The following is a 20,427-nucleotide window of genomic DNA, read 5'->3' on the forward strand; positions in this document are numbered from 1 at the left end:
GTATGATGTTTGTTGAAGTCATAACAATAGTAATAGATATACAATTACTATTATTATTATTTTTTTTAATTTTATTAACAATGTCTTCAAGAGGTGCAGGAAGTTCACGCCGGCAAAGAAATCCGAAAGTGTGGCTGCTACCTCCATTTATGTATGACTACAAGAGCGAAAAGTACTCAAGTCCGAAGGATTATTATGCTGGTATTCGAGCAGAATGGGCGTTCAGGGTAACGGAGCAAGAAGGATTGTATAATGATCTACGTAACTTTGGGGCACCGGTACCTCATCGTCGTTCATTGACCATGGCTAGACGAAATGTGAGTGACTATGAAAAAGCAGTTAGCAGAATTAAGAAGGAGAACAACAGGATGTTGATGCGGAGATGTCGACATTTCATGTTTCAGCTAGCCACTGAAATGGCAGAAGCAAGCAACAAAGATTTGGCAATGGTTGAGCGAAATAATGTCTTCAACAATGAAAAATATCTCTCTGACTACTACATGTCAGATGACGAATAAGAAATCAAACACGATCTTTCATATGTTCGTTCGTGGAGTGTAAGACAATGTTGTTGTTGGTGTAACGTACGGATGTATTTCAAGTATTTTTGTTATGAACCTGAAGTTTATGAAATAACTACATTTATAAGTACACATTTATGAGTTCATGACTTTCTTTATTGAATTGCAATTTGTTAATGAATGTTCTGGATTAATGAATGGATTAATGTATGTTCAATTATGTGAATACTTAAAACACATAAAATAGATCAGGCAACTCGGAGAAAAGGTTCCCTTAACTGGGGCTGCTGAAATAGGGATGAAATTACAACGAATTTCAATCTCCATCAGGAAAGAAGAAAGAGTCACCTTCCAATTCTTGAAAGTTCAGTAAAAATTATGACTCCGGTAATGAATGAGGGGTTGACAAAAAACTAAACTCGGTGAATCGAACTACCGCCTTCAACAACACATAAAACATAACAGGTAGGTCGGTGAATAGCTTCCCAAATGACAAGAACAATTCAAATAGTCATACTTTTCAATGAAATATAAATAGCGGGTCGTAAGCTTCATAAGCTTCATTTTTTCACACATTGAGTAGTCAAATGTGGAGAGACTTGTCAGTATATGCAGATAGATTGTGAAGTCATGTGACATAGTGCACAGTCTTCGGTTTTATTGATTTGTTTATTACAGTGACAACTCATCTCTTATTTACATATGTGGGATTCTCAACTCAGAAAGTCACATGGCAACAGTGAATTCACTGATTTACCTTACTGTCAGCATGCCTTTATTTTGTCTGTATATGCAGATGGATTGTGAAGTCATGTGACTTGGTGCAGAGGCTTTGGTTTTCTGGATTTTTTGGTCGATTTTTTTTTATTACAGTGACAACTCATCTGTTATTGATATATGTGGGATTCTCAACTTAGAAAGTCACATGGCAACAGTGAATTCACTGATTTACCTTACAGTCAGCATGCCTTTATTTTGTCCTTATATGTAGATGGATTGTCAAGTCATGTGACTTGGTGCACATGCTTTGGTTTTCTCGATTGTTTGCTCGATTTTTTGTATTACAATAACGACTCATCTGTTATTGATATATGTGGGATTCTCAACTCAAAAAGTCACATGGCAACAGTGAATTCACTGATTTACCTTACAAACAGCATGCCTTTATTTTGTCCTTATATGCAGATGGATGGTCAAGTCATGTGAATTGGTGCATAGGCTTTGGTTTCCTCGATTTGTTGCTCGATTTTTTTTATTACAGTGACAACTCATCTGTTATTGATATATGTGGGATTCTCAACTTAGAAAGTCACATGGCAACAGTGAATTCACTGAATTACCTTACAGTCAGCATGCCCTTATTTTGTTCGTATATGCAGATGGATTGTGAAGTCATGTGACTTGGTGCACATGCTTTGGTTTTCTCCATTTTTTGCTCGACTTTTTTGTTACAGTGACAACTCATCTCGTATTGATATATGTGGGATTCTCAATTCAGAAAGTCACATGGCAACAGTGAATCTACTGATTTACCTTACAGTCAGCATGCATTTACCTTACAGTCAGCATGCATATATGTGGGATTCTCATTTATCCGTTCATAATCAACTATATAAACGAGTAAAGGTGAAGACACAACCTTACAACTCATTTCGCCCTACGAAATTATTATTCATTTGTTTTAAAAAATTAGCATGGCTACATGGTTCATAGGAGGGAGTGGGGGTCGCAGAGGTGGTAGGAATTTGCAAAGGGGTGAAAGTTCACGACGAGGAGGGGGAAGGGGAAGTGGCGATGCTGAAGATGAAACACCATTTCCTTTCTTGGATGCCTCTTGTGCTTATCATGATAGGTTTGGGAAGCGACATTTTGTTATGCCCAAGTACTATCGAGATCCATGTGGTTTGGTGGAGAATCCATCAGAAAATCAAACAGGATATGGTTATGCAAAGGCTAGACTTCTTAAGTGGCCCGCACTATTTATAGAGCGAGTGCAAAACGAAAGATTATGTCGGGAAAGAGGACTGAAGGTGCCAAAAGCACGTTCTGTTGAGATCCAAAAGGAAGATCCTGATAATGTTGATCGACTATGTCAAACACTAGAACGTGAGATTTCTCAAATGGGTCGTAGATTGGCCCGCGATATGCAGCTACTCATACTTAAGAAGGATGCCCAGAGGAACAAAACAGAACCAAATGTTGCGGCTATCAAGGCTATCATGGAGGATCCTGAACTTGTCTCTGACGCTGAGCTTTCGGATTGTTCAGACTCTGAGCCACCTGCCGATTTAAGCGCGAATTAGGTGTTAATGTCTACACTTCGGCAATATAACAACTTGCATTAATATGTAATGTCTGTGTTAGAGTAAGTATAACTGTTATGTTATGTTTATGTTTATGTTTAAGTTTATGTTTATGTTTATGTATTGTGTCTGTCAAATGTTACGGCTATTAATATGCAATATTAGGTCATGAATTAGGTGTTTGTCTATCTAACTGTTATGTTTATGTATTGTGTGTTCAGTTAAGAGTGTCCAGGATGTATGTAATGTGTGTTCAGTTCATGGTGTCCATAATGTATTTTTGTGGGAGAATTATGTCTGTACTAGCTACGTAACTGAAAACTATTACATTTGCAACTTCAGTTATGTTGTTTTCATACCAGTATGAGTATTTTGCAAAGTACTGACTTCGTATATTATGTATTAAGTATTATTACAAAAATGTTGAGAAAATTTATTTTAGGAGCTCTCGCTGTGGCCTTTGTCTTCTTGGCCTACTCCGCGGTGGTCTTCGCGTCTCACCCTTCGTTGTTGCTCGTCGAGTTGCACAGTGTGTGGGTGTGCTTCGAACTGTACAGCATGCATATCACATTCTAACCCATAACAAAGACGATACAAAAAAATAAATTTTATAAATGACAACGGGTACAAAACGGTTTTACTAAACTGGTTTACTAAACTGATTTTCTGAATTACATTCTCACCTTCTAACCCAAAACAAAAGAATAAATATATATTTATGTTTAAATGAAAACGGCTTTCGTAAAGCCAAAATAATTTTCTACATAACACCTTCCAACCCAAAACAAAGACAAAAGAAAAAAAAAAAATTACATGAAAACGACTTTAGTAAAGCGAAAAAAAAATAATTAATTACACAAAACAATAAGCAAAAAAAATATTTACATGAAAACAACTTTAGTGAAGACGAAAAAAAATTTTTAATTACATTTTCTAAATCAAAACAAAGACAAAAGAAAAAATGAAAAATGTAACATGACAACGACTTCAGTAAAGCCAAATAAATGAACATGATTGGCTTAATAATATCTACATGAATATGATTTTGAAATTATATATATGAAAAATAGTATGTAATATTATGTAAAATTTATGAATTACACATTCTAAACAAAAACAAAAGAAAAAAAAAACATATTTTAACATGATAATTGCTTTAGTAAAGCCAAGTACTAAAATATACAGTGTAAATATATTTTTTAAAATATGTTTTATGTTTTTTTCTTTTGTTTTATCTTGAAAATAGCGTTTTATTCTAACAAAATTTATGTTAAAAACGCTGGGCGAAAAAAAAAAAATCTGCTAAAATCGCTATTAGCAATAGCGTTTTTTAAATCTGAACTGAAATCGCTATTAGAGATAGCGATTTTTCCGGGAAATTTTTTTTGTTAAAATCGCTATTAGAAATAGCGTTTTTTAGGAAATTTTGTAAAAGGCGCTGTTAAGAAAAGCGTTTTTATCCGGACAAAAACTAAAGCTAGAAGCGCTATTTGTAACAGCGACTTCTTAATCAAAGTCGCTATTTGTAATAGCGATTTTCCTGTTCATCTACTTTTGCGCTCCTAACAGTAAAAGCGCGAATAGTAATGGCGCTTTAACTTAGTTTTGGAATTTCGCCAGGAGTTGGCCTAGTTTTGGAAATACAATGGAAAAAGGGCTTATATTGGGAAAAGCCCCGAGCTTCCCAGAGTGTCTAAGAAAAAAACAAAAAAAAAGACAAATTACACTTTATCTCTGTGGTTTAAACAATATGTAGTTTATTCTTTTATTGTTTAGAAATGATCACACACACTCTATGTAATTTGTGAATGGAAATATATCATTAAATATCGTTAAATATTTTATTTAACTTAACAGTAAGTATAAAATACATGGCCCACATAAAGGATTATATGTTTATTTTTAAATTTCAAAGAAGTCAATCGCATATAGAATAAAGCATAGGGATTAAAGTATATTTTGCCTTCTAAACAAATGACGAAAATACAAAGGTATTTTAGTCTTTTTTATCAAATCATTAATAGGCCTAACAGTGCACTTCAGTCCACAAACTACAAATGGGGTTATGTGGTCATTTTCAAACATTAAGGAGTAAACTCCGGGTCATTCTATTTACACACACCTTCTCTCTCAAGGCAAACCATTAATTAATTTATTTTTTATTACAATTTTAACCTTAAGTGAAATGATTATAGAGGACAAGTTATGATACGCACCATTTGTGTATTTACCATAAAGGACAAGAATCAATAGAATATAAATCATCAATTTCAAACTTGTTCCTTACGTATCTTCTCTGTCAAGAATCCAAAAACCCTAAAATCAAAATCAAAAACCCTTCAACAAATAATCAAAAATATAGTATTATTGAAGATTTTGATTGGATTCAATGAAGGATGCATCTGACAATTCTCATTCGGAACAATGGAGCAATGAAAAGGTTTTTTTTTTTTTGTCTTCGTTTTCGTTTATGAGTGGTAAATCGTTGTTCGGTTAACTAGAGGGGAATAATATATCATTGTTCGACATACTAAAATCGAACAAATTATATATGTTCGACAGACTACAATCGAACACATTACATATGTTCGACAAACTACAATCGAAAACCTTACTTTTGTTCGACTATCTAAAACCGAACAAATTGCACTTGTTCGGATTACTAAGGTCGAACTTTTTCATTTAATTCGAGTTTGTATTGCCGAATAGCTATAAATTTTTTTTTTTAACAGAACTGTGCATCCGTGGAATGTAGTAATGTTGGATCTGGGGTCTTGTTGACTATATGAGTCACTTTATTACTAATGAGGCAGTCTCATGTCGTAAATTAGTATTTTTTTCTTTTTCTTTTCGGATGTTTAGTGACTTTGTTGAATTTGATTTGTAGGTTTTCAAGAGCAAAGAAGAATTGCTCGGTTGGGTACGGGACGTTGGAAGGGAAAATGGGTTTGTGATTGTCATCAAGACATTGGACTATGGTGGTGGTCATAGGACACCAAGGATATATCTTGCCTGTGAGAGAAGTGGTCAATACAGAGCTCATAAGAAATTAAAAGGAGATGATTCAAATAAAAAAATTGTGAAGATAACGGGTACAAAAAAATACTGGTGTCCTTTTGAGTTGAGGGCTCGTAAGTTGATGGCTGATGATGATTGGATGATAGATGTAACATGTGGAATGCATAACCATGCTCCTGCTAAACATTTTGAAGGACATTCATTTGCAAGGAGTTTATTTGAGGAGGAAACATCATTATTAGTGGATATGTCCAAAAGCATGGTCAAACCAAAAGAGATTTTGGTTACATTGAAACGAAAGGATGCTTTGAATGTAATCACTATGAAAACCATTTACAATGTACGTCATGGGAATAATGTTATTGAGAAAGCTGGGAGATCACAAATGCAACATTTGTTGGGTGAGTTAGGAAAGCATAATTACATTGAGTGGCATAGGTGTGACAACAATACGATGACTGTCACAGACTTGTTTTGGGCACATCCTGTCAGTTTAGATTTGCTCCGTTCATTTCCAAAGGTGTTGATCATGGACTGCACATATAAGACAACTTGATATCGTCTTCCTCTTCTTGAGATAGTTGGTGTGACATCCACTGATATGTCATTCTCCGTAGCCTTTGTATATTTCCAATTTGAGCGGATTAATAACTACATTTGGGTGTTAACTACATTGCGTAGTCTCTTGGATGACATTGTTATTCCTGAGGTGATTGTCACAGACAGAAAGCTTGCTTTGATGAATGCTATTGACAGGGTATTTTCTACATCTCGACATTTATTATGCCGATGGCATATTAGTAGAAATGTACTGGCGAAATGCAAGAAAATGTTTAAGAGTAAGGAGGAATAGGACAAGTTTATCTCTTTATGGAATTTCTTAGTACTCTCCTCAACTGAGCTTGAATACAATGTACACCTTGCTACGCTACTTGCGGATTTTGATACATATCCTGAGGCAGTGCAATATGTGTCACAAAGTTGGTTAATTCCATATAAGGATAAGTTTGTTGCCGTATGGACAGATAGCTGTATGCACTTCGGGAATGTTACAACCAACATGTAATATATATTTGTCTACCTTACACTATTAGGCATTATGATTTTGGTTATTTAAACTTAATTATGTTAATTGTTTCCATTGTACACAGGGCTGAAAGTGCACATGCAAAACTGAAACGGCAACTTGGTTCCAACCAAGTAAATTTTGAGTGTTTTTGGACCAAGATCCATAGTTTGCTTGAGTTGCAGCATGGTGATATTAAGGCATCGTTTGAGAAGAGCTTAACCGTTGTACAACACCAGTTCAAACCATCCTATTTTAGAGAGCTCCGAGGCAATATCTCTATTATTGCATTAGATCATGTCTTAGTGGAGAGTAAGCGAGTGAATGATGTTAGCATTAATGCTTCAGTATGTGGATGTGTTGTTCGACGAATACACGGGTTACTGTATGCCCATGAGATTGCGGATTACATCCAGCAGGGTCGTCTAATACTACTTGATAGCATTAACCCACACTGGAGGACTCTTGAGGTAGTACAAAAGTTGAAGAATGATAAAGTGGAATTGAGTTGTGAACCAAAGTTTGATCTCATACTTAAGCGATTCAATGCATATGATTACACTACGCAGTTGGAAATTCTGCATAAGTTACGAGAGATTGCAGATCCGCAAAGTAGTTTTCTCATTGAGCCAGATGTGAAGCCCAACCCTCAAGGTAAGGGACATAAGAAGATAGATGTATCTACGCGTTGAGACCCATGTGCATTTGAGCTAGTTCAGTCCAAACATGATAGCCACTCACCTATGGCCACCCAGATCCCCACACAAGATTCTGTTAAAGTATATAAAAAACGGCCTGCCAAAGAGAAGGTACATGTAATCATTTTTTACTTACATTTTTGTTTATGATCAATTACGTGTTTTGTTTATCATGTGTTGATGCCTTCCCTGTTGAATAGGTATATCGGACTCGTACAAATACAACCTATTCATATGTTGATGCCCTCCCAGTTGGATTGAAGCCGTATATACGTCTTATTAAGGATGTAGATGCCGATGTCAATTGCGGGTTTAGAGCCATTGCTGGGTTAATGGGGTTTACAGAGGCCAAATGGGGTCAAGTCAGGCGTAATCTTCTACAGGAATTGCACACACACATAGACCATTACACTCATCTATATGGTTCACATGACAAGATTGAAGAACTGACCCATATTCTATCATACTTTAAGCCCAATCCAGGGTATCACCGTTGGATGACTATGCCTGACATGGGTCATCTTATTGCATTTTGTTATAATGTGGTATTGTACCACTTATCTGCACAACAATGCCTTACATTCCTCCCCTTACGATCAGTGCCAATATCACAAGTTCAACGGCGTGAGATTGCTATTGGGTTTGTTAATAGGAATCATTTTGTCCAGGCATAGCATTATAGTTTGTGTAATACATTTATCATTTTGTATTGCATCGCTCTCATACTTAAAGCTTTGTCAATGTAGGTGTTCATGTTACCGGGTCATCCAGTTCCAATGATAGCTACCAATTGGTGCAAGTTTCATCATTCTTGTATGGGCTGGATGGGATACTGCATATAGTTGCTGAATTGAGCATTTTAAACAAGTTGTTAATTTAGGGATAGCTACTGGAGAGACATTTGATTGTATTAACCTTGACGAGTAATGATGTATGTGAGTTGAGTTGAATTGTAGTTACGCAATTTAAATAGTTACTGATACATTTTTGTGGATTAGCATTTAAATGTTGAGTTGGATTAAGCTTTAAGTTAATTTAATGCACATGGTAGTACTTGTTCATTGCGGTGTAGCAAATGCATTGGCATAATACTTCCAGTTGATTACCAAAAATACAAACCACAAATACTTGTTCATTCTAAAATATTGGTAGAGTAATTATTGTTCATCACAAAACAACAAAAACATCAAAAAGTACTTCTGTTCCATTACAAAATAACAAAACAAGATTACCATAAAACCAATTACCTATCATGTACTCGTCTCCTACGATTGTATGTTCGAAATGGAATAGAACTAGGTCCAGCCTTATCGATTTCTTGACCCTGAAGAACACATGACATCCTTTCAATGGCCTCATATAACCTATCTGGCTCACGAACACTAGCATCATGGCCCGCCTCGATGATAGGATGTACAATCCGTAGTGCATGATCAATACGTTGTATTAAGAACAAATAAAATTGTAATTAGCACATGCCATCCTTTAAAAAAAATGTAAACGATGTGTGCGTAATATTGTCATACCTCAGCGTCCTGCACATTAGATCTACTATCCTGTGCACGTGGGTCAAAACCAGACCGATGTGTGGGGTTCTGGATATATAAGTGTATGATGTTTGCATACCATTGCATGCAACCATCAACACAATCAATCGGACGTCTGACTGGGATACTCCTCCTTTGAGCAGATAAAACATGATTATCCCAACTCTTCCATATCTGATCAAGATACTGGTACATCACTCTATATCGCCCTGTTGTGACACCTCTAACAGCATGAATAGGGTCGAGTGACGCAGATGGGATGGTCTGGACCCTACCAAACTATCTAAGAACCCTTTCAGGATGATAGGGTTCAACTACATTCAAACACTTCAAACAGCAGTTGTAGAATGTGATCTCATGACATGGGTGATGTTGACGGCAATCTCGATATGGATCCCAAGTAACCTAAGAGAGAAACACAAATGAAATCTTGATGAGTGACATGGAATAAGAACACTTAATTGATCTAATATTATTTGTTATACCTTATCAAATGCCAATCTGTTAAGCTCCTCCCGTAACGCATGTAGGTGTGATACCGTTGAACCAGCTTCTCGACGAGGAGTCCATCGATGCACGTGAGGCAGTTGTATAGTATATTCCATGTTTTGGCGAGGTCTAAATGGCTGGAAATGCTCATAAATCCATGCCTTCAACAATGTCATATGGCTAGCCATTTGTCGAACAGCTGATCTCGTGACAAATCCCAACTGTCTATATAAATATGCCAATGCAGCTGCACCCCAAGCATATGTATGAATATCAGTCACATCCATCAACAACTGCAAGTGCACAACAGGAACTCTCGTCCTACTCTTGTTGCTGAACAGTGTACATCCCAATAGAAATAGCAAATACGCTTTGGCGGCACAAACTATGGACTCCTCGGTGTCTGAATCTTTGTAACCACTGAATTTGCTCCGCAACCACTCCAGCTTCATTGATTGTCCCCTAGCAGATGATAGCTCCTCAATTACTTTAGCATTATCAACTCCTAATGCAGCTACCACAAGTGCATGTGCCTGTTGATCTGTCAAAGTTGCAGCACTAACTGATCTACCTGTGATAGGGATCCCCAAGATGGTACCCATATCATCCAATGTCATTGTCATCTCACCAACTGTCAAATGGAAAGTATTTGTCTGTGGTTGCTATCGCTCAACAAATGTAGAAATGACAATCCTATTCACGAACCGATATGTGCAATGGACCAAAGAAGATAGGCATGACTGCTGCACAATGTCTCTAAACCTTCTATTGTCGGTTCTTGACCACCACCGCCACTCAAGAATCTTGGACGCATGATTATAACACCTTAAGGGATTCCTCTCCTGCAAGGTAATTAATAATTAACATAAATAATGTGGTTCAATAAATAATTAAATGAATGAAACATGGTAAAAATTATGTACTACCTTCTGATCCCATATGGCTGCTGCAATATGTGCCTTGAAGCTCTTTAGTACTGATGGATCTGACGGCCCTGCAGGAAACGGACCAGTGAGTACCTCCTCAACCTGATCAACATCAGCATTATCATCATCATCCCCTTAACCATTATCAATCACATCCTCTTCCAAGATTTGAGGTGCTTTCTCCAACACAATATCATCACTCCGACCCCTATCTCGACCCCAACCTCGACCTTGACCTCGGGCACGAGCAGGATTTGTTAATGCACGGCGTCGTCTCTTTGAGGCAGTGGGTGAAATACGCGAAGGGTCATCCATTTCTAAAAAATGAAACACAAAAAAATAAAGTTAACAGAAGGAACAATAAAGGTAGCAGAGGTAATGAACTTAAAGAGCTACAAATGAACAAAAAGAAACCAAGTTTAACATAGATGAAGAAATGGGAGATATACACATAAATAAAAATATAAGAAAGGATTTTGGATATTGCAACACCTTATACAAACCAACAAAAATTCCTATTGTTTAAGCCAATCACCTATTGTTTGTATTCTTGTGAGTGTATATACTTTTTATCTTAATTTCTTTCAAATTTGACAACCATAAGACTGATGAACTATTGCTTTATTTCGGGACATATTTAAGATGTATAAAGAAGGGTCCTACCTAATTGGTAGCACATGGTTGTGGAAGGACTGAAGAACATTTTTAGCTAAAAATTTCTATATATGTAATTTAGTATTTCCTATGATAATAGTAGCTGTGCGATTTCATGCATAAATAGAAAGCTTCCTTAGTTTGTCCATTTTTATTTATGTTGCATGGATGTTATTACAAAGGATTTTACTTTAATTGTATATAAATCCATCCCATAGATTCAATGTTCAGAGCTAAGCCTTCCAGCGCAATATGCCAACTTGGAATTAAGTTATTACTGGCTTAGTTTTGACAAGAAATGACATCTCTGATCTTTTAGATGAGATGGTTATTTAACATGGTACCAGAGCAGCCAGATCTTAACACCCAAACCATCACTTCCCTCATAAAAATACACATTCACGAGATTGGTCTACACATGAGGGCTTGACTCCTTCACAATTGTCATTGGTTTTGCTTCAACTGCTTCACTATGTAAAATGGTTTTGATTCATTGAGCATCTGCTTAGATATCATTGTCTACATGGCATTGGTGATGAGGCTTGTTAGAATGCAACATACTAATAGTTTTCAAAAGTAAATTGAAATTCGGGTGAAAGCTGAAGTTGAAGGATGCAACATAATGAACTTCTATTTTACCTTTGATCAAATAATACTTATAGTCTAAGTCCATTCTTCAGGTTCAAGGTCCATACTGAATTCAAGTATTACTCACTGGTCAAAGACAAATATTGTCAATGTTCTAAATTAATTTCATCTGGAGAAAAGATGACCACAGTTTGGATTGTTACTTATTTTAATTATTTTCCTTTTTATATTTATTTGTTATTTTTTAGGTTAAAGGTGGGAAGAATCTGATGATGCCTCTTATTAGTATTGTTGTGAGATTGTAACAATTACAATTCACATGATTATAGCAATGGTTACTATTTATTATTGTAATGAACAAGAGATTTTTGTAGTTTTAGATTTGTTCTACCAGACTTCATGTAGACAACACTTTTCTTTATAGGCCTACAAAGTGAGACTAATTTTTCACCCTAGAGAAAACCATGCACATGGACAACTGCCATCTATTTAATAGAAAGTCAACAACAATGCGAGCAAGACAAAAAACATAACATAGACTTGAATACAGAAAACACCTAAATGGATAAGATTTTAAAAAATTTATCGATGAAGTCTGTTTTTCAAAAATCTTATTCATTTATTTATTTGCTTTGTTCGATTCTACATTTAGTTTTTGTGTTCATCAACTTCTATAAACATATATTGGTTATATCAATTTATTAGAAACTTTCCCAATGTGGGGGAAATTAAGGCAAAAAAAAAAAAAAAAAAAACATATACTGTTCGACAGTCAAGAATCGAGTAAACTGATTTGGTTCGAAATTCAAGTGTCGAACAAGTTCGACAATAACAAGCAGGACAAACTGATTTGGTTTGAAATTCAAGTGTTGAACGAGCCCGTACAGCTTTTGGGGTTCGAAATTACAGTGTCGAGCGGTTTGGAACTAATTCATTCATAGCAATGGTAAAAAATACATAAAACCCTAAAATCTACGCGAAATGAGAACTCACCTACTGCTTTACTTGAGCACCAATGACGTCTTCACCACTGCTTAACTTTGTGTTGAGCACCAACACAGTGTTCATCGGTTGAAACTGAGAATGGAGGGGGGAAGATGGAAGAAGGTGGGCGTGCGGGGGTGTGTGAGTGAGTGAGGGTAAATATGGGAGTTTGTGTGTATATTGTTGTGGATGAGTGTGTGTGTGAGGATAAATATGTAAATTTGTGGTGTGTGATGAGTAAAATATATATTTATATAAATTATTAAAGGTGTGCTTTTAGAAGTGGTTTGCCTTGAGATAAATTAAGGTGTGTAAATAGAGGCACCCGTAAACTACATATAACCCAAACCACAATGGGGTAAAGTGAAGTTTACCCCAAAAAAAATTTAAGATTTGAACCTTGTAACTAGGATTGCAAATGAAGCGAGTTGTTTAGGAGCTTGGCTCAACTCGATTCATTGAGTAAATAAACAAGTTCGAACTTGATTTTTAAACTTGTTTTAGTAAACGAGCCAAACTCGATCTCAAATAAGTTCAACCTATTTATCTTTATTTAAATTATAAAATAAAAATATTAAATAATATAAAAAATATAGATAAATAATAGCATATATATGTTGTTTATATGTTATAAATAAAAAATTTATTTAATTTTTTATTAAATAATATATAAATATAGTATTTATATATGGGTGTTAGGGCAATAAATTCAAATTTAAATTTTCTTTCATTCCGTCTTATTTCCTTAAACTTTAAACATCTAAACATGATATTTTCCATACAAAATATATGCAATTGTTGTAGGGTACTTAGGGCTTTTCAATATGCACATTTAGTACATGATTAACAGTTGATTAAAACTTGAATTTGAGTTTAGAAAGGCACTAGCTGCTTGAAGGAAAGATTAGGAAGCATTAAGTCATGAACATTTAAGGCCATCAAAGTGGGAAAATGCTATGGATCCCAAATAAATTATCAAATTTTTTATCAAGCCTTTCACTTGGGTGTGGGATCCACACACATGTGATTTGTGTAGGTCCCACACCCATGTGAGAGGTTTAGTAGAAAATTTGATAATTTGTTTGGGGTTCCTAGCATAACTCTTCAAAGTATGTTTTTGGCACACACTTTGCACTTGATTAACATTTAGAAAAGACTTGAGTTGGAACTAGAGATCCTTTAAAAAATATTAAGTTAAACTAAAACACTTGAATTGATTTAAGAACTTGCAGGTTAAGATGTTTTCAATGCCGTTCTTATACTTTGTGTAGGCTAAGTTTTGGAGAAGGGGAAAATCTCATTGTTCGCGGGCCATTTGCGAGTAATATTATTGTAAAGTTATATCTGAAAACTAGTTTTGAAAACTGAATGATATATCATAGTTTGTGGAATTCCTTTTTTTTTTTTTTTTTCTCGAATGAATGAATGAATGTCCTATATTTTTCTGAATCTATCAATGGCATCCTTAGATAGTCCTACGCCATTGGGGGACAACATCACGAACCATAACCTTTTGAGATCTCATCTGCCACCTAAGAGTGTAGAGTGGTCTAATCGATCCCCCCGCCAGTTATTCTATCAAGAGGTTCTAATGAATGTACCATGCTATCATATTTTGAATATAAAATATTCATATGAGAAATCTTCGCTTGCTTTTGAAAATGTGTTATGATATTATGTTTTGCAAATGAGATTGAAATTCATTTATTTACCACATTACTATAATACTGTCCACTGGGTAATGGCTCACCCCTTACGCTTATATGTATGTAGGTGCAAAAGAAGCATTATGAAGAAGTTAGCTTCGTGAAGTTCATGTTTACTGCTAGAGTCAAGGGAGTTGTAATTGCCTTTGTACATATATTTTTACTAAAAGATTATATAATCAAGAATGATATATGTTTCATTTCATATAGTTGAATATTGCTCTGAATGGATGTTTTAATGAGCGTAATGGACTCAACTAAAATAACTAATGACTTCGGCAACTTAATATGACATTTGTCCCAATTATCATAAGAGTCCAACTTGATTTTTGTTTAATTAGGCCTTTGATAGTTAGGGACTACTGGTTGGTCACTGCACCATTTTGTTTAAGGTAGATTAGGATTGTGACACATATGGTATACATATTTTTTGAGGGGTATTTTATGGAATTTTCCCCTTTAGTCAATTATCTTCTAATATTTAAAAAATGTAGGATTCATGAAAAGAAATTACTTGATGAAAATACTAAAGACGAGAGGATACAATCTAATCAAGAATTTTTTATTAATTATTTCTATATCTAGCTAATTCTTCAATTGAGAGTAAGTATCAACAATTTCAAAAATATGAGATCATTTTTTTTTATTTCCTATTTAATTTTGAAAAGTTAAAATCACATGCATTATTAATTAACATACGAAATTATATTAAAAATTGAATTATTTTCTTAATACATGCGTTGCTTATATCATAATATTAAAAAGGGCAAATTATAAAAACAAATTCCAGGGTTTTGAATTTTTTTCAATTTAAACCCCAGAATTTCAATTGTAACAATTAAAACCTTGATATTTCTTTCGTGTCACAATTTAGCCTTGCGGTCCATCTCTGTCTCATTCAGCTAACGAAAATTTGGGCAAAATTTTTAAATTCAAACCCACATGTTCGAGTCTTTGTATCTCCCTCACCGTAACTCTGTTTTGCCTTATTTTCACGTTGTTGGATTCAACTCATGGCCTAGCATGTGCCTTGTTTCACCTCTTGTTACATGTCATCAGAGCTTCGAAAGTTGGCCAAAAATAAGATTTTTTCCTATTTTTTGTTTTGTTTTGTTTTTTTTTTTCAAATTCAAAACCACTTGTTCAAATCCTTGTATCTTCCTCGTTGTAACTCCGTTTCACTTCATTTTCATGTCGTTGGATTCATCTCAGGGCCTAGTTTTCATTCCACCCCCTATACGCCTTGTTTCACCTCTTTTTGCATGCTGTTGAAACTCTAAAAGTTGGCAAAAAATAAGATTTTTCTATCTCTTTTTTTTTTTTTTAAAGATTCAAATCCACATGTTCAAGACTTTAAATCTCCCTCGTCGTAACTTCATTTCGCCTAATTTTTGCATTGTTGGATTTACCTCATGGCCTAGTTTTCATTCCATCCCTCATATGCCTCATTCCACCTCGTTTTACATGCCGTCAGAGCTCTAAAAGTTGGCCAAAAATAAGATGGAGATGGACGGAGGGCCTAAATTGTGACATGGAAGTAACATCTAATTAAAACCTTGGGATTTAAATTGAAAAACACGTGAAACCCTAAGAATTTATTTATTTATTTTTTTGTAATTTGCCCTATTAAAAAATATTTGTAATAGTTCTGCAAAAATAAGTTTTTTAAAAATTAAAAGTGATACATACTTAGGCTCCGTTTGTTTCGACGTAAAATATTTTACATAAAAAAATAATTTCCTTGTAAATTGATTTTACACAGAAAAATATATTTTTGTTTTTAATTTTCAACATTTGGTTAACACTTGAAACAAAAATAATTTATTACCCAAAAGGGAAATTTTGATTAATAAAGTGACATTTATGATTTTTTAGTGAGTTAAAATATTTATTTGAAAAGGCTAAATGTGTTGAAAATGTAATGAGTGAGAGTCAACATTGCAAAAATTGACTTATGAAAATTTTAATGTAAGTCATTTTTTAAAAAATGATGCAAAAATATTTTACTTATTTTTCGTTCGACCAAACAATAAAAAATGAATAAAATATTTTTGACAAAAATATTTTACAACAAAACAAAAGGAGGCTTAAAGTCAATTATATCACAAGAAACAATGAATAGATTAATCATTTTATCAATTGAAAGAGACACATTACAAAAACTCGATTACAGAAGTTCATTAATAATTGGCATCACAAAAGAAGAAAAAAAATCACTTCAAATAAAAATAAAATATTAAAAATTATTATTAATATTTAAATAGCAAAAGACATCACTTTAAGGTTTTGTCTTAAACCTTCAAAAGCGTAAGGCTACCCCTGAGGGTGGGGTCCTCTTAGAGGTGATAACAAGCTCAAGGTATCAAAACACCGCAAAATAAGAAGTCTCTTTCCCATAAATATAATTACCCAGTTAAAGAAGCCTGCCCTAGTCAAGATGGCAAGACTCAAGAAGTCCCCGAGGCTTGGTGCATGACATAGTTTAGCTGATACAAGATTGCGCTATGACCCTTTATCGAAACGTTGGGGAGGTTGTGACTTGGTAGCTAAAAGTATGGGTTCACAGAAGTGGTTGCGAGTTTGATTGATACAAGGCTCTACTTCTCGAGTAAGGTCTTACCAAGCGAGGTCCTACTAAGGACTTAGGGAGTACCGAAAGGGAAGTATCGAAGGAAGCACACATCCACCAAGGCTTGGGATCTAGGGAAGAGAATATTCCCACGTGATGCCCTAAGACACATGGCATTAACTTATTGGCTACCAGTACTGGGCCACTTGTGAGCCAAAGAAATGCCTATAAATAGGGCTCATTTCATAGAATTCGACGGTGATGATTTGGGGATTCCCATAGCTTAAGAGAGCGATTCTTAAGGTTCCCATAGTTTGATATAGAGTAATCTTGGGATTCGCATGGCTTAAGAGAGACTTTGGGATCCTCATAGCCTATAAGAGAGTGCAACTGGGAAAGGAGAACTTGCCATTGCTATTATCTTTCCTTGGTTTTCTTGCCCTACCTTACCTAGTAACTATCTCCTCCACCTTCGGCTTACTATTCACATCAATCACCTCACCAGTGATGCAATTCTTGTACAAACACCATATGCATTTTTTGACGTGTACACTGTGTAAAAAAGATGACAACATCAATTTTTCATCCATATAACAAATACAATTCTAATAAAAAAAGGAGCCAAGTGTTATGCGAATTAAAACCTTGAGAGAATCCAATATATTCATGTAAAACTTGCTATATTTTGTTAAAATCTCAGAGGAGGTAGTGTCATTTACCATTTGATATTTGAAATGAGACTTGCTAAAGTAATATGATAGAAACAACTCTCTGTATAAGTGCTGGAATAGAGCAGGTTATTTTATTCTTCTCCAATATGGAGATATATATAGGTATATAAGGCAATACATAAAAGTAAAAGATTTACAATTAACTAATACAGCTAATCTAATTAACACCTTCTATAAATAACTAAAAAAGGACAACTAATCCCTAGTTGTACACACATCAACACTCCCCCTCAAGTTGGGGCGTAGACATTGCGAATTCCCAACTTGACAAGTGTGGAATATATAACCTGACTTGATACTGCCTTTGTCAAGATATCTGCTAATTGATCTTCAGATTTCACAAAAGGCATGCTGATAATCCCATTAGCCAGTGTCTCCTTGATGGAGTGTCTATCCACTTCAACATGTTTAATACGATCATGTTTAACTGGATTATGTGCAACACTAATAGCAGCCTTGTTGTCACAGTAAAGATTGATTGGTTTATCAGGATTAAAACCCAATTCTCCCATCAAGATCTTTACCCACAACAACTCACAAACACCATGTGACATGGCCCTGTATTTTTCCTCAGCACTTGAACTAGCTACAAGTTTCTGTTTTTTACTATGCCATATGAGTAAGTTTCCTCCAACACATGTGAAGTATCTAGAAGTAGACTTCCGATCAGTAATTGACCCTGCCTAGGGGGATATATTTTCTGAGTACCAACATGTGGCCAAGGTGATGCCGACGTGTCAGCCGAGGTGCCACGTGTCCTGGTTGTTATGCCGAGGTCATCTCGGATAGGTCGAGGTTACCTCCGAAGATATCGGAATCCGAGATAAACGGATGAGGGGCAAGAGTCCTAGAATGAGAGAAGACTTCAGTTTGTATTAAGATAAGACTCTCAGAGAGTTTATCCTAATCTTACTGGAAGTTCAAGATTAACAGTAATCCTGAGTCCATAGAAGTTAGGCTTCTATTGGGACTAGGTTTATGTTGACTATAAAAGAGAGGCACCCCCATGGGTCTAAGGTATGCTTTTGATACTCAAGCTTGTGAGATTAGCACTTGATTTATCTTTGAGAGATATACTGACTTGATCGTCGGAGTGCCTCCGGGTGGACGAACCACTTCTGGAATCTTCTCTTTCTGTTCCAGGTCAGCCAGGTGCCATTTATTCTGCCGGTGCTCTCCAGCTGGTTACTAAGCGGGCAGTGTGGTCATAAAATCACTCACACAATTTGGTGCCGTCTGTGGGAAAGAAAGAAGAATAGATGGCCAATGAAAGAAAGAAGAATAGATGGCCAATGACGGACAGAAGGATCAGATTGGAGACAACGCTCCTGCTGGGAGTGGGAGACTTATCAACCTCGACGTTGAAGGGGACGACCGCAACACAGAAACTCGTGACCAGAGTCACGGAGTGAAAGACGTCGGCTAGAAAGGTGACGCACCAAAGACAACAGATCGAAGTGGATACTACAACGAAAATGACCTCCAGGTATGGAAAGATAGATACATGCGGAGAAACGAAGACCCTTCCAGAAGGGATGCAAAGACAGGGGGCATGAGCGCTCCCAAGGAGATAACATTCAAGTATAGAAGAACTCATCCTAAGTGAGCAGATCTTGGATTCCAGATCCTGGATCCTGGATCCTAGAAGACATGATCTCGGCCTAGATGAGTAGGTCCGAGAAGAGAAGAGCTCAACCTGAGTGAGCAGATCCAAGATTCTAGCAGACAAGATCTCGGCACTTAAGTCCGAGAAGAGAAGAGCTCAGTGAGCAGATCTCAGATCCTAGAAGATAAAAAAAGAAAACACGCAAGGTTGGATTGCAGTTAGCCAGGTTGAAGACCTTTTATAAGGTTCGCAAAGGAGTATGTGGAAGCCATGCAGGGGGCAGAGAGAAGAAGAATATATCTACCACTTGTTGAAATTTGCAGCAATTTACAAGTTGGTTAAACCGATATGATGTTTACCACTTATTGAAATTTGTAGCAATTTACAAGTTGGTTAAACCGATATGATGTTTATCACTTGTTGAAATTTGTAGCAATTTACAAGTTGGTTAAACCGATATAATGTTTAACACTTGTTGAAATTCTGTGTGAATTTACAAGTTGAAGTTAAACCGAGATAATGTTTAACACTTGTTGAAATTCTGTGTGAATTTACAAGTTGAAGTTAAACCGAGGTCGTATCGGAAGAAGATTGGTAAACACTTGTTGAAATTCTGTGTGAATTTACAAGTTATAGTTAAACCGAGGTCGTATCGAAAGGAAGATGGTTTAACACTTGTTGAAATTTTGAGAAAAATTTACAAGCTGAAGTTAAGCCGAGGTTATGATAAATGATGATGGTTAAAACACTTGTTGAAATTTTTGACAAAAATTTACAAGTTAAAGTCAAGCTCAAGAAATATCTGCGTACTTGCCGAGACTACCAGGTTGTCAAAACTTGAAATATGGAAAAATGAAGTCTTGATAGAAGACATTGAGAAAGTGACAAGTCCTAAGCAACACTTGTGAAAATATTTGTTACAATATTTTCAAGTGTTAGGATAAGGCCGAGATGAACAAGATTAAAAGTTGTGACAGAGATATTTTACCCGAAGAGATTGCACAGTCAGGTGTACTTTGAA

The 20,427-nt window shown here is 35.6% G+C and overlaps 3 protein-coding genes across 3 annotated transcripts; 2 read left to right on the forward strand and 1 right to left on the reverse strand.

Annotated features, from left to right (window-relative positions):
• Positions 1-5,213: 5,213 nt before the first annotated feature.
• On the forward strand, positions 5,214-7,600 carry LOC114278635 (uncharacterized). Its single transcript, XM_082904601.1, has 4 exons — positions 5,214-5,264; positions 5,712-6,243; positions 6,727-6,904; positions 6,994-7,600. The coding sequence occupies exons 1-4, from the start codon at positions 5,214-5,216 to the stop codon at positions 7,598-7,600; spliced, it is 1,368 nt and encodes a 455-aa protein (XP_082760727.1).
• A 51-nt stretch (positions 7,601-7,651) lies between these two features.
• LOC145806789 (uncharacterized) lies at positions 7,652-8,280 on the forward strand. The gene is made up of 2 exons (XM_082904602.1): positions 7,652-7,717; positions 7,807-8,280. Exons 1-2 carry the CDS (start codon positions 7,652-7,654, stop codon positions 8,278-8,280), a joined length of 540 nt encoding a protein of 179 aa, XP_082760728.1.
• Positions 8,281-10,304: 2,024 nt separating this feature from the next.
• On the reverse strand, positions 10,305-10,883 carry LOC114255985 (uncharacterized). The gene is made up of 3 exons (XM_082904603.1): positions 10,722-10,883; positions 10,569-10,670; positions 10,305-10,484 (listed from the first exon to the last, which is right to left on the reverse strand). The coding sequence occupies exons 1-3, from the start codon at positions 10,881-10,883 to the stop codon at positions 10,305-10,307; spliced, it is 444 nt and encodes a 147-aa protein (XP_082760729.1).
• Between the last annotated feature and the right edge of the window lie 9,544 nt (positions 10,884-20,427).

Source organism: Camellia sinensis, chromosome 14, assembly GCF_055761805.1.
Source record: "Camellia sinensis isolate YWXY chromosome 14, ASM5576180v1, whole genome shotgun sequence".
In the NCBI taxonomy this organism is placed as follows: Eukaryota; Viridiplantae; Streptophyta; class Magnoliopsida; order Ericales; family Theaceae; genus Camellia; species Camellia sinensis.